This window comes from Corvus hawaiiensis, chromosome 5, assembly GCF_020740725.1.
Source record: "Corvus hawaiiensis isolate bCorHaw1 chromosome 5, bCorHaw1.pri.cur, whole genome shotgun sequence".
Taxonomy (NCBI): domain Eukaryota; kingdom Metazoa; phylum Chordata; class Aves; order Passeriformes; family Corvidae; genus Corvus; species Corvus hawaiiensis.
This window is the reverse complement of record NC_063217.1, coordinates 11,828,682-11,843,102: the sequence shown is the minus strand read 5'-3', so window position 1 is coordinate 11,843,102 and position 14,421 is coordinate 11,828,682. Positions and strand designations below refer to the sequence as shown.

Genomic DNA, 14,421 nt, shown 5'->3' with positions numbered 1-14,421 from the left:
TATCAGTTCTTTTTAAATTTTGTAAATGTTTCCATTCCAACCAGTTCTATCCAGTGATTACAAGAAATTTGCTGTTCTGGTCAGAAAGCACAAGGCCAAATTCTCTCGTATATCCCAACATGTTTCTTGCCTTCCAAGAAGCTGCCTGACTGAGAATAAAGTTGTTTCAGAAATATTTCAGCTGTGTTTAGTGGTTTAAATAAAAAGCCTGGGCTGTGGGAAATGCCTAGCATTTTTCCATGGTGGAAAATTTTAATGCTCCTTGCAAACCTCAAGAAAATATTCTTGAACCATCTCCTTTCCCCAAAGAACACAAGTATGTGAGATAAGAAATAATTCCTTTGTAATTACTCATTTCCCCTCAGAACACTCATAAAAGAGAAATCATACTGGAAGTGATATATGTATGTTTCCACTTCTGGCAATATAGTTAGTAAGCATAATTTTGGAAAATTGCATTTTAGCAACAGACTTCTTTTTCCTAAGCTAAAAAAAAGCCCAAACAAAAACAACTCCACCAAAACTAAACCCAACCTTTTTTCCAAAGGTGGTTGTCTAAATAGGTGAAAGGAAGTTAGTATTACATAGGAAGTATTAATTTGTTTTGTAGGTAGTAATTGAATAGTTAATTAAATAGTTAAGTCTCTCAATGGCAAACCTCCCAAATACTCCACGATACACTCCATTCCTTGCTGAGACCTACTAATGCAGTGCTGCATTTGCAGCTGCTGAAACTAAATCTACACAGGGTTGTTTCTTGGGATAAATGCTTGCATACTAACTGTTAGTTACACAATATGTTGAATTCAATGAAGAAAGCATGGTAAGAAATTGATCTTTCCCTGTTTCCCACAATTTCATTCTTGTTTTTTACTCCTTCGTGTAGGTCACCAGAACTGTTTGTGGGAAGGGATTGTAAACAGCATTAGTGAAATGATCCAAAAGCAAGACTTCTAAATCTTTAATTTGACTGTGAATAATTAAAAGAATTTTGTTTTTAACAGGAAAAAATGGCTGGGTTGAATCATTGTGAGAAATTTTAAATTTGCCCTCAGGCACCTTAAGATGCCCCTGTGTCCTTTGAGGGCAGCATGATCCAGTGCATGCCCCAGCTCTTCCGTGGCTGCAAAGCTAAGAAGGAAGAAATAACCCAGCGCTTTTACTTTCTTGCAAAAGTAAGACATAACCCTGTGTTCCTGGTGGTGTCTTGTCTGCCTTGTCACTGTGACACTGCTCGTTTCATGGTTGAGTGGATTCATCACTAGTAGCTGTGTACTGCAAGCGTGGCTACAGGCTGTACCTTCCAAGACGTTCGGTCAGCAAGTGCTGTGTGTTGGTGATGGAATTAATGCACCAAGGCAGTAGTTTCAGAATAGGTGTCTAACCTAAACTAACAGTTTCTGAGAGGAAAGGAGATGGCTGCAGCTAATAGAAGCTAATGTGATGTTTTGTCAGCCTGTAGAATATAAAGGCTAATTGTTGGAGCTGTGCAGCAAAGTAATGAGGAGGTTGAAAATGTAACTGATAAGCAGAGTGATTATAAGCTAATGAGCAGGATGTTTATGGTATATTGAAGGACTAATGAAGGGCTGCAAAAGATAACTGTGATGGTATACAGCGAGATTATGCAGACTAGGCATATTTAAATACAGCACAGAAAGATATATAGTAAATACTAAAGACATAATGCTGCTAACTGTTGGAGTTTGAGCATGTGTGTGTGTTCATTGTGCAGACTAAGTAATTAACCAAAACCAGTACTCAATAAATGCATGACAGAAGATACTAAGAAAGGAAAAAAATGATACAGTGCATAAGTATGTATTATATAATTCACATATCTCCATCAAGTAACACCCCCATCTGTACAAACAGCTCTGTTTATCACCTTACATGTTCTCTCATAAGAAAATGTGAATGGTTGCTGTACTGTGCAAAGCATTGGGCCCAGACAGCTCTCAGACAGGACAGTTCCTGGAAAACGTGGACTTCAAAACACTTTCTTCAAAGGGAATTGCAACATCAGGGTAGAAGATTGTAGCCTGGCATGCCAGTCTGGGTCCCTGTCTGGCTTGGTAGTGTCGGGGGACCGGGCTGTGAGCATTGCAAAATAAGGTCATGTCTTCGTCACTGTGACATTAGCAGCCACAGCTCCTGAGGAGAGATCTGACTCCTTGAAGTCACCTGGCATGGTAATCCCGGCTTTTTTATTGGCTACAGAGGACTGGTTTTCTCTCTCACTGTGGCCAGTTGAATTGGATATGTTTAATGCTTTGAATAAAAGCCCAGTTCTAGAATATGTGGCTGATGAACCTCCTTGAGTCTTCACTCAATACAAACACAGGTTTTTGGTTTCATTTTATTTTTTTCCTGTGGACTTTTTTAGGTCAGCAATTTCAATCAAATATATATGGACATTAATACCTGTAAATATTGGAAGGAGTCTCTATAACTGTATAAAAACAAAGTTGCACCAGTCCTGTAGACAGCAGAGCATTACAGAACAGGTCACTTCAGCTAAAAAGGCAGTTGGGATTACCAAGAGCTCTTAAAAATATCTATGCTATCATATATGTGGCCAATATATGATATCAATAACAGACTGATAAGTGAAAATGGGACATGTTCATCTCTGTAGTGTTTTTGGGAAAAGAAGGTAAACCCTCTGTTGGGGTTTGACACTGGCTAATTGCCAGGCACCCATGAAAATCTGTCTACTTGTTTTCCTCTGCTATAGCTGAGCAGAGGAGGGAAAATTAACACAAAAACTTCATGAGTTGAGATAAAGATTAGGGGAAAAAACATTTCAAGGCAAAACAGTTCAAAACTTAAACAATATAAAGAAAACTTATTATTAATAGAATTAAAAATAAAAAGGGTAATGAGAACTGAAATAAACCTTTAGAACACCTTTCCTTCCAGTCCCTCCCTCTTTCCACCAATCACACAAGGAGACAAAACCATGGGGTTTTGGTTAGTCTTTCACTTCTTAAAAATCTTTCTTCAGTACACTTAAGGAAAAAAAGTTTCTTTCTTCTGCTGTGCTGTGGGATCCTTCCCGTGGCAGATAGTTCTCTGCAGACTTTTCCACCATGGTTTCAACTTTCGCATACAGCAGTCCCGCCCAAACCTGCTGTAACATGACTCCCTCCCACAGGCCAAGCAGTCTTCCCACAACTGTCCAGAGTGGGTCATTTTCGTTTGTGGGGTTTAGTCTTTTAAGGATAAGCTGTTCTCGTCTGGAAGCAAGGGTTCTCTATCTCTGGGAGCAAGGATCCTCTTTCTCTGCTCGAGTTCCTCACCAGTTCACAGCTTTTTTTAGCATCCACGCGATCCAGCATGAGCACTGTTCCTCATGGGCTGCGCATGGATCTCCCCACCCCCCCGTGCACTTATGAATTACAGGGAAACAGTCTGTTGTATCATAGTCCTCGCCACAGCTTGCAAAAGAATCTCAGCTCCAGTACTTGGTGCACTTCTTCCCTCTCCTTTTCACTGACCTCGGTGGTGCCGTGTTGGTTCTCTTCACATGTCCTCACTTTTCCCTTTTCTCTGACTCGGAAGAAAGTGTCTGTAGGTTCATTTGTTCTCAAGTTCCATTGATTGAAAATTCTTATAGAGCTTCACTGCATTGAAAACGTTGATGTTGTCAGGGCTCCATACTGGGGAATTGTTTGCCGTGTTTTCGTCGCTGGCCACACGGTCTCTGCTGGCACCGCACAGGTGGCCCCGGCCGCACGGTTCAGGCCTTGGGAAGGCCCCGGCCACACGGTCCCGGCCTCGGGAAGGCCCCAGCTGTGCAGTCCCCAGCAGCCCCTGCCGGGATGGGCCCCAGTGGCCGCCTCACCACCCCTCTGGAGAAGAAAAGAGAGCTTCCCACGGTTTTTCCTTTCTTAAATATGTCATCACAGAGGCGTTAGCAACTTCTCTATTTGGGCTAGTAACCTGCCCATTGTCAGAGCCTTCAGCAATTGGCTCTGTGCCAGTCATAGTAGAAACTTCAAGCAGGTTTCTCCTGCCCACCAAAGACTAGGCTGTTTTTGAACTAGCACACCCTCTGTTGCCTAATTATGAAGTTGCTAAAATATTTATATGCTACCTCTTGCCTGCACCATCACTTCTTTAGTGTAAAACTGGATTAAGGAGGAAGCGTTTCTATATTTTTGATTTTGGGAGGAAAAATGTGTAATTTCCAAAAGGTTCAATTTTCTGGAAAACAGAGAGAAAGATGTTTCTAGAAAGTTCTCCAGCAAAGCTGATAGCCAATTAGTGATCTGTTAATTGGATTCCTGGGTGTTAATTGGCTTGCTAGGAGTCCTACTCTTCTACAGCCTTTGAAGACACTTTAATCTGCATAAATTCCTCAATATATGAGTTGAGTGTTGGAATCCAATGTTACAATGTGTTTGTACTTTGAAGAAAGGCTTTGGGGTTTTGGAGGTTTTTTGTTGGGGTCTCCCCCCCCTGCCATGGAGCCCTGGGAGAGGGGCCCTGAGGGCACAGACACGGGGTTTGCCTGCCCCTGGTCACCTTTGTTTCCCATTGGTTGGTTTGGGTTCCCCGGGGTGGCCAAGGACCCTCGGGTCCCGTGACTGCAGAGTTCCTGAGCTGAGCCCCGGCCATGCGGCTGGAGAAATAAACATCTCTGAAACATCTACCACGAATTTGTCCATATATACTTCGTTTCCACGGGACTCCTGGTTTGAAATATACTTGTTGCAGTAATCTCAGCAGCGACAAACTGGTGGAGGAATGTGAGCAAGATACCGATCCCTGAGGACAATCAGAATAGTAAATATAGTAAAATAACCACTCTAAATATAGTAAACCACTCTAAATATAGTAAAATAACCACTCTAGACCTCTCTCTTCTCATCTTGGTTTGGATATTCTCTCTGGACTATGGAAGAATCGTGGGAAATGGGGCTCTCTGAGCCACAGAGAAAAATGTATCTAGAAGTAAAAGGAATCCTTGAACAACAAAACAAGAAAGTATTGGAACCGGGAGATCTAGAACATTTCTTCATCTGGCTTTTCAAAAGGTTCTCCTATATTTCTCGAGACTTGCTTTTTAATATCGAACCTCCTGTATCTTGTGAGGGGTGTTTCTGGGACAATATGGGATAAAGTATGGGATCAAAGAGAAGCTTTCCGTGCATACCTTATGATCAGGGAAGCTCTTGAGGAGCATTTGTATGGTCCCATTACCCCTAAAGCAGAAGATCATACTTATCCCATGGCCGAGGCCGCGCGGCCGCCATCCCGGGAGCGCATGACTGCAGCCGTGCCAGGGGAGGTGCCTGTGCTGGATGTGCCCGGCCCCCTCGGGAGCGCGCGCCTTATCGCGGACCCCATCCCTGTCTCGGGGTCCCCGGCCACACGGCCGCGAGTGAGGGAGCGATGCCGCAGGGGCCGCGGGTGCCGTGGGCCACGAGCAGCCAGGAACCGGAGGTCGGTGTGGAAGCCCGCTCTGAGCGACTGGCTCGGAGAGCCCTGTGGAGGGAGAAGCGGCGGTTTCCACAGCGACACGAGAAGCCGCACAGCACAGCACCGAGCCAGAACGGGACCGCACTCAAAGCAGCGTGGAGTTGGGGGAGCGGAACTGCTCACAGGCCACGGAGCCAGCGGCGATGGCAACGCGGGGCCACGCAGAGCCCGGACACGCGCCGGAGCAGCGCCGCTTGGAGAGCGCGGAGCAGCTGCAACGCGGGGCCCGGCCGAGATGTCAGAGCCGGCGAGGTGGCGGCCACGCGGGACCAGCAGCCACGACAAACACGCAAGCACGTGATAGGAGGAGTTGTAGCCACGAAAGTCACAGGAACTGTGAAATGGTACAATGTAAAAAACAACTATGGATTTATAACACGAGATGATACAGGGGAAGATCTATTCATCTGTAGAACTGCCATTAAAAGGAATAACCCTAAAAATTACCTGCAAAGTGTAGGAGATGGGGAAGTTGTACAGTTTGATATAGTGCAAGGAAAGAAGGGTTTACAAGCAGCAAATGTTACTGGGCCTGGGGGTATTCCAGTCAAAGGCAGCCGTTATGCACAAAATTATAAACAATATCCATCCCAGCAATTTCCCCACCCACAGCCTACTTCCCCCTTTTACCCTATACCCAATATGAACCCTTTCCTAAGTTTACCCTATCCCCAGTTTATTCCTAATCCGTTTTTCACCCCATGGCTTCCCTATACAATTCCATTTCCCTACAATTCCTCTTCGATGCTGAGGGGGGGATGAAAAGGGGGAGGAAAGAAGTTAAACCCTCTCCTGCCTCAGTTTCCCCACAAAACATGCCCGGAGAGTTCTGTCTCCCTTCTGTCAGCCCTAAGATGTTCCACAGAATCTGTTTGGACATTTAAAGACTCAGGAGGGTGGCTTGTTTTGTCTTGAAACTATTCTTGTTATGTTTATCCAGTTGTTTTCATTCTCCTTTTATTAAAATAAAACAGGTGAGATGTTGGGGTCTCCCCCCCTGCCATGGAGCCCTGGGAGAGGGGCCCTGAGGGCACAGACACGGGGTTTGCCTGCCCCTGGTCACCTTTGTTTCCCATTGGTTGGTTTGGGTTCCCCGGGGTGGCCAAGGACCCTCGGGTTCCGTGACTGCAGAGTTCCTGAGCTGAGCCCCGGCCATGCGGCTGGAGAAATAAACATCTCTGAAACATCTACCACGAATCTGTCCATATATACTTCGTTTCCACGGGACTCCTGGTTTGAAATATACTTGTTGCAGTAATCTCAGCAGCGACAGTTTTTGGTTCTGTTTGAAAGGATTTTATGAGGTTAACCAAAATCTCTGCAATTTCCCTATTGGACACGTAAAAGCCCTTCAAGTCTTCTGTGCTGTTTAAGTGAAGAAGTTAGTTTTCCACTTCTTTAATGATGTTTCTCTGGTTTCTTCCCTCATAGTGGGTTTTTCCTGGTATTTATTGTTGGAACTTCTGGTGTATCTGTTTTAGATACTCCACCAGCCAGTTCTTCAATACTCTGCTGTAGATATCTATTTTCCTTACAGACATTTGAGATATGGTTGACAGTGTTGTCTCTATTATTCAGGTGAGGGACCAGAGTACAAGGGAAATCCTCCTGTTAGGTGTAAGTCTGTGATAGAGCAAGAACCTAAAATTAAATTTCTCCTGAATTTTAAAGTTTATGCTGTAAATCTTAGACTGTTCTGCTGACTGAAAGAAGGGGAAGGCGTGAAAACATTTGCAATAGTCTGGAGAAAATGAAGTGGGAAGCAGTTGAGTGAGTTTTATGTACAGATCCACTCTTCCTTGATTCTCTAACGTGCATCTCAATTGAATCTTTTTTCCCAACAATGATCTAAATCAGCAGATCTTTTGTATTTTTCCTTTCAAAGACTTTTTTTTTTTGTTTCACCAGTTAAGTAATCCATTAGTCATTTGAAATCTTTTCATTGTTGTCTTCCAGGATTTTAAGTTAATGGAGCTTGTACAATATGGCTCATTTGACTAGAATGGAGCTTGAGTTAGTCTTCAAGAAGAAACAGTAGAGGAAACCTGATGAACATGTGTGTAGTGTTCTAACCATTCTCTTTCTAGTGTGTCTCTTCAATTCATTTAAAAGAAAAAGGAAAAGAAGCATTTTTTTTTGCAGTTGATGTGTTCTTTGAGTATTACATTTGACTTAGGAATGCAATTTTCATCTCTAAGAATCTTCATTAACATTCTACTATATTCATTTAAATATTTCTTATATATTTTTAAATATCTACTTTTAAATATAACCTGGAAAAACAACTAACAATGAGCAATGTTGGATCATAGGTGTGAGTCACTGGGGAGAGCTGTATAATGATAGTGAAGTTCAGACAGGCAAACATTTGGTTAATGTCTCTTTTGGTATCTCCTAAATTTCTTCTCATTTCTCAAGATTTCTGTTGGAACATGTCCACATCCAGTGTTTAGGTACAGTTCCAAATTTTGTTAGATTTATTTTAGGTCAAATATGAAAAAGTTACATTTTTGGGGGTGACACCCAAATTTACACAGAGCTTAGGGGCTTTGGGAGTTTTATTTCATCAGGGTACATTTCTCTACCACTTGGAAGTTTTCCCAACTATTTTTTTGGGCTCACAGTATTAAGCTAAAAAGTCCTGATTATGTCTGTGCTGTAATACCATTGTATGATTTTGAGGACTGTTACCTGAACGTGCTGTTCTTACAGTGACAATTGGTTTTTCCATAAAAACACACACACACACACAAAATAAAAAAGAAGACTAGCACGTATTTCACATATTTCAGCAGAAGTACACACTTCCAAAGAAGCTCTTACCCAGGCACAAGCTCTGTCAGACTCACATTGTGTGATGTCTGCATCACTACGTGAATAATCATGTTGTTCCACCATCCAGTGATTCTAGCACCTGAGTACTGGAAGATGTGTTTCCTATGAACCCTTCATTGAATTTTGTGCCATGAAGAAACATCCTTGTAATCTGTAGCCTGTAACACACAGGTGGGTACACTGCAGCAGGAAGCAGCCTGTTTGTAGCTTGCTGTATGCCCTGCAATGTCTCACAAAAAGCCAGAATTCTAATTAACTGTGTCCAGATCACTTAGAACTGCAGGTCAGGCCCGTCTTTACAAAGGCAGTCTGTACGCTTCTTGCACTGCTTTATGGAGTTCTGCTGTTGTGCTGCCACTGCAAATAAACCATGCTACAGGAGGAAGTTTTCTTATTAGGTACATGTGTATCCTCTTTCTATTATAATTTGAAATATCTTTTCATGATTTTTTAGGGAGGAAAGAGGATATGTTTCTCCTGGTAAAAACAGATGACTCATGTGGGGTTTTTCCATCTTCTTAACACTCTTGACACAGCATGAGTTTGGTTCCTAACAAAAAAAAAAAAAAAAAAAAAAAAAAAAAAAAAAAAAAAAAATCTCATTAAGACTGGAAAATCATAAAGGGCTACTCCTCTCCTTAATTTGTACGAAGTACATTTGGTAATATATTGAAATAGGCATGCACTGGGATCCTAGAATTCATCCTCCCCAACCCTGTCTGTAGCTCAGTAGTGCAGCTACAGAGTTTTCTGTTCTAGCTGCATGCTACAAAATGTTAGTTCTTTATATATGCAGGGTCAGGAACTTGGAAGTTGTATCTTAAGTGAAAAAGTCAGGGTGACCTGTTTTCTCTGGATTATAGTAGATTTGGAAAACCAATTATTTTGTACAGTGCTCCCCTTGAATGATCTCCCCTTGAATGATGTCATTGAACTATGTCCTCTTGTGGGTGAATGTCTCAAAGAATAGCTGACATTCCTGGTCTCTCTCACATGTGGGCTATAGCAAAAAAGATTTGGAAGTCTGAATAGATTTCTCCATAGATCCACAGATCTTCATCCAATCATGGTCTTCCTGCTCAGGCATGGTGTACTTTTCAGGAGATACAGTAGCCTATTTTCTCAGGCTGGAATTGGATTTTTTTTTCTCTTGAGATTGCTAATTTTTACCAGAAAAAAACAAAAAGAAAGATTTTTGACTGCATAGTTTTATTACATTTGTCTGAAAATACCATAGTTATCTTAGTGCACTCTTTATGTTAAAACCTCATTCTTTTTTTGCAGTACTTTTTATAAGTCATGAGAATTAGAAGGGAAAGTTTTGGACTGGAACTTTCTATCTTGGAACTTACTTATCTTTTTTGGGCTTCCTGCCTGTACTCTCTTCACACCTTGACAGAGTTGCCACAGTGTCCCGCGCACAGTGTCACTCTCCAGTGGTCCTATTGTATTAATCCTGGAACTGCCTCTTCAAAGTAAATTTAATTATCTTTAAGGTTCAGAGAATTATTTCAGGATGTTTTTAGTGGGCTAGCCACTGACCTGATATTCTTCCCTCAAAGAGAATAGACTAGGTTATGTTTCCATCATACATACTTGATCTGCATGATTTCAGTACATCTGGCTGAAGTTCGTATTTTAAGTTTTTGCTTTAATTTCTTTTCTGTCAAGTACCGCTGGCAAATTAGGTTTAGCACTGTCCATACTATACGCCTTGGAATTTTAATTGGTTCTGTGCTGAACACCCAGTACACTGCAGTTGTATGTGTTTGATATCTACATTTTTATTTGTCAAGATTGTATTGCTATGATTCTGTTTATTCTCTAATGCATTGCTGTATATCTGCAGGCAAAGCAATATTGTGGGGGGAAAAAACCCAGATCAAATCTATTCAGATAACACTATAAAATGGTTAAACTCTCAACTTTAGGCTGTGAGTATGATCTATGTGTCATAGTCTTATGACCAGTTGGGTTTTATAACTGGTGGAGAACGAAGAACAAGGTAAACATGAACCTTTCTTTACTTGGTATACCTTAGGACCTGTTCCAGGCATATCATTGTCTGCCCACTATGCTTGGTGATGCCAAAGACGTAGAAAGCTGCTCCATGACAGCAGCTGAAAGTTCCTGTATCTTGTGGAAATCTGGATTGGTGAAGGCACAGGAGCCACCTCTAGATTCATACAACATGCCCTCCAACTTCAGTGACTTTCTGGGTGGCACTGGGACATAGGTGGGATGCTCATGGCAGCCTCCTGTGGGCACCAGCCCCTCAGGGACTAACCTGCCTCACATGGCTTGGAGGAGACCTCAGGCAGTGACTACCTCTCAACATATACACACTCCACCAGGGATTTGGTTTTTCACTTTTCTCTCTCATTGTACTCAGTCATGCTCCTACAAACTTCAGCAGTGACTGCCGTGGGTGAGGAGCGTGAGGTAGCAGAGCCTGCTGGGGAGCAGTAAACATAGTAGAAAGGGGCTGTAGGGTGGAAATCACTGCACAGGCAGTGCAGTGTCACACTGGGAGGGACCGGGTCTTGTCTTGGTTCTCTTGGACGTGGGAGCTTTTGAATACTCCCAGTTGTTTGAATGATGAAGAGTTCCTGGGCAGGGTACCTTCAGCCATGTTTGTTATTCCAAGGAGACAAAAGGGTGTATTGAGTGGAAGTCCTCACACCAACTCTCTGTCCTAGGGAGTGCTTCTTGGTGAAGAAGGGGCAAGTGCCTTAGATGTGTCTGAGTCCCTTTCCAAATGCAAAATGAATAACTGTAAATATGGAGAGAGCGTAAGGTACAATTTGATCCTAAATAGAACAAGCAAGGTTTCATCTAAAGAGATTTAAATTTGGATGTCACTTGTTTTGAATTTCACTAACTAACTTTAACATTTTACTTGTCTGTTCTTTTTATAATTGACATTGGCAGTACAACTGCAAAGCACAGATGCCATTTTTCACTGCTGGCTTTTCAGAAATACGGAAGAAGCTGTGCAGAGTGCCCACATTTGAAATACTTGTGGAGATGTGTGTGTGATATGCTGATGGCCAAGTACTGACTTTTGTTTTATTAATTCAAAATTTAGTGATCCTCTGAAAAAGAGATGGAGGAGTGGATGGGATAAGTTTACCAAGTACTAATTCTGCTAGAGGTCTAATGAGAGTCTTCCAGATCTCAGGCCAAATTCTTCTCTTATGCAACAGCAAGCTCTGAAGTGAACTCTTCTTTTTCTGCTTAGCTGAGGAGGTGCTGTTAGTACTTGCCAATGAGCCCGTGCTCTTCATAGCTCTTTTTTTCCACCTTGTGGGTGGTGAAGGAAAGGTGTACATGTCAAGCTTCTGTCACTGCACAGAAAAAATAAACTAGCACTGCAGAGAACTGCAAAGTACAGACAGAAGTATCCAGGTCTTTTTCAAAACCTAGAATAGTTTTCTTAATAGTGGTGGGTTTCTTGTAGTAGAAAAGGAGCACTGAAAAGAACAAAAGGATGGCAGAGAAGCATTGAAAATGGACAGTTGGTGCACAGAATGGGGTTTCTTTGCAGAGTTTCAATGCTGAAGCCTTTAGAAGAGAGCACTTACAGATGTTTGATTTCTTTCAGGTCTTCAGATTTTGGAACATTATACACAAAGTTGAATCTACAGCCTGGGATTGCCACTGTTATTGACAATTTCTACATTTGTTCCACCAACAAAAAGAAGGTATGTGGCAAAAAAACATTTTTGTAGTGCAGGTGAGATTCTGCAACTATGTGAAGTGTGTTTTACAGGTTTTCAAAATATAGGAACTGGTTTTCACAGTGGTGAAGATCACGTTTGGTGCATTTGTGACATACAGAAGTGGGATATTTACTGTTCCTGAGTAATACCAAGATAAAAAAGTACCTTGATGGACACTGAAAGCTTATGAGGTTACTGATTCCTGGAAATCAAGGTTTCATAGTGTTTCCCATGCAAATGAAAAAGGAAATTCTGTAGGTTTTCACACATCCCAACAGAGTCTGGGACTAACATTCAACCTCTTCATCCTTTATGCACAAGGTTCTTTGCATGTTCCTTAATACAAAGTATAGGGATTGGGCAGGCTGTCATTGATAATGATGTTTATCCTGTGTAAAACCTTAATTAAATAAATTTAAAAACTCCTTTTCTTGAAGCTTTCTTAAGAAATGTTCCTGCATCATTACCAAAACAAAATGCTTTTCCTGGAACCTGCGAAGATTAAGTGGACTTTTAAGTGAGAGCAAAATTGACCCACTGAGTGTATTTACAATGGATGTTATATTAGAAGCAACAGGAAGAATGATTATGAGAAAAAACCACAGTAACAGCCTTTCTATGTCTTCAAAGTGCCTGTGATTTAAATGGCAAGAATTGTGAAGTACAATGTGAAACACAAGCACAGTAGGTCTTTCATGAAATACAAATTTTCTCTTGATAAGGGCCTTTTAACTCCAGTGTAATACAGAAACACTGATTTCAGGTAGAGGCCACTGATGGGAAAAGCAATGTTTGTTGTGTTTGTCTGTTTTGCTTAATCAAAAGTCAGTGGAACTCAGCGAGGCTGCCTCAATGATTAAGTACATATTGTGTTTCTCTTGAAATTGTCCCTGGAGTTTTTGTTCCCAAGCCATGCTGTGTTTGAGTTTGGTAATATATTTTTAATCTGCTGCAAAACCAGAAATTATATTTTTGTTTCTTGAAGTGGAGCTGCCAATGAGAACAAAGTTTCTTCAGATTGTGTATCTCAGATATATAATCTACTGGTGGTCTCAAGTCCAAAAGAATAAAACTAAAAATCTTTACCCATCTCAGTTTCTGGAATAGAAGTTAGAAGGGTGAGGTGGATGAGAACCCCATGGAGGATCTTTCCCAGCTCAATCAGCTACAATATTAAAGCATCCCCAAGCACAGAGGTTCAATGATAAGTGGTTGTGCCAGTTGTGTAACAAAATAAACAGCAGTAATATCACTGCTAAATTTCAAGCCTGAACAACACACTAGTGTTCACAAGAATCCTCATGTTATCCTGTCTTAGAAAAACCTATATTCTGCTGAATTTCACAAGTTGAAGTTCTTAGAGATGCAAACCCTGCTTTGTAAACTAATATCATATTGAAATCTACATGATACAGAAAGTCCCTTTGAGTCAATATAAATATGCTGGGTTTATGTGGATATTTGCTTCTATATAGATGTTGTTTATTAGTATATAAGCAACAAAAAGAGCAGAGCAGAAAGGATTTCTAGGGCCTGTAATGATGCCAAAGGGAGGTATATTAATACAGGCAAATATACATACATGCATATGTGGTACAAAAATGAGAAAACAGTGGGGTTGCATGCTTTAGCCAACGGCTTCAGACTCATCTTGGAAGTTTTGCAGTTACATGAGGAAGGTAGGAGGGCAGTCTGCATGTTGTAAGAACTTTGTCTGTTGTAATGGGAAATTTTAGGTGCTGGACCTTTGATTAGGGAACTAAGACTAAGACAAAGTTGATCTCACACAGGTCATTTAGGATGATGGAGGGACTTGACTCCCTGTCTATTTCAGCATGGTTGCACTAGGGTGGAATAGAATATTTAGAACTCTGACTCCTTTTTCTGAGCTGAACAGCAGTCTCAGGGTTTCACTTGTTCTTGATGTTACCAGACTTCAGATCATTACAGCGTGGGTTTTCTTCATCCACTTCACATCTTTTAAAATGTGCTGAAAATGGAATCTGGAGTGCTGACTGTGTGTACTGGAACTGAGCATGCACTTTAAATTTAAAGTATAAGTATTTCTATGCTACCACTTAGCATTTAGTGACTGGGAAAATACATGAAAGCAAAGATAAAAGACATTTATGGGGATTTTTAATACTTTGCATATTAAAAAGTGTTCTATGCTTACATTTCATTTAGCCATTGTAGTCCTTATCTGTGGAAGAACAGATACTGCACATTTAAAGCTCATCATTCCCACCTCAGTGTCATCAGAGCATAAACTACACCTGATTTAAGTTCTGTAGAATTTAGGTATCTGGTCAAGCTCTCTCCCTCTACAATGTGGGTATCTCCAGGCAGCTCATACTGTTAAAATCATAGTTCTTTG

At 41.4% G+C, this 14,421-nt stretch overlaps 1 protein-coding gene across 6 annotated transcripts in view; it reads left to right on the top strand.

Annotated features, from left to right (window-relative positions):
- The window catches only part of SORCS2 (sortilin related VPS10 domain containing receptor 2), a 551,258-nt gene that overhangs the window by 299,732 nt on the left and 237,105 nt on the right, over positions 1-14,421 (top strand). For all 6 annotated transcript variants that reach the window (XM_048304588.1, XM_048304587.1, XM_048304585.1 and 3 more), the window contains exon 3: positions 11,927-12,026. In XM_048304588.1, the coding sequence (XP_048160545.1) occupies positions 11,927-12,026 (100 nt within the window). The remainder of the gene's footprint in view (positions 1-11,926; positions 12,027-14,421) is intronic.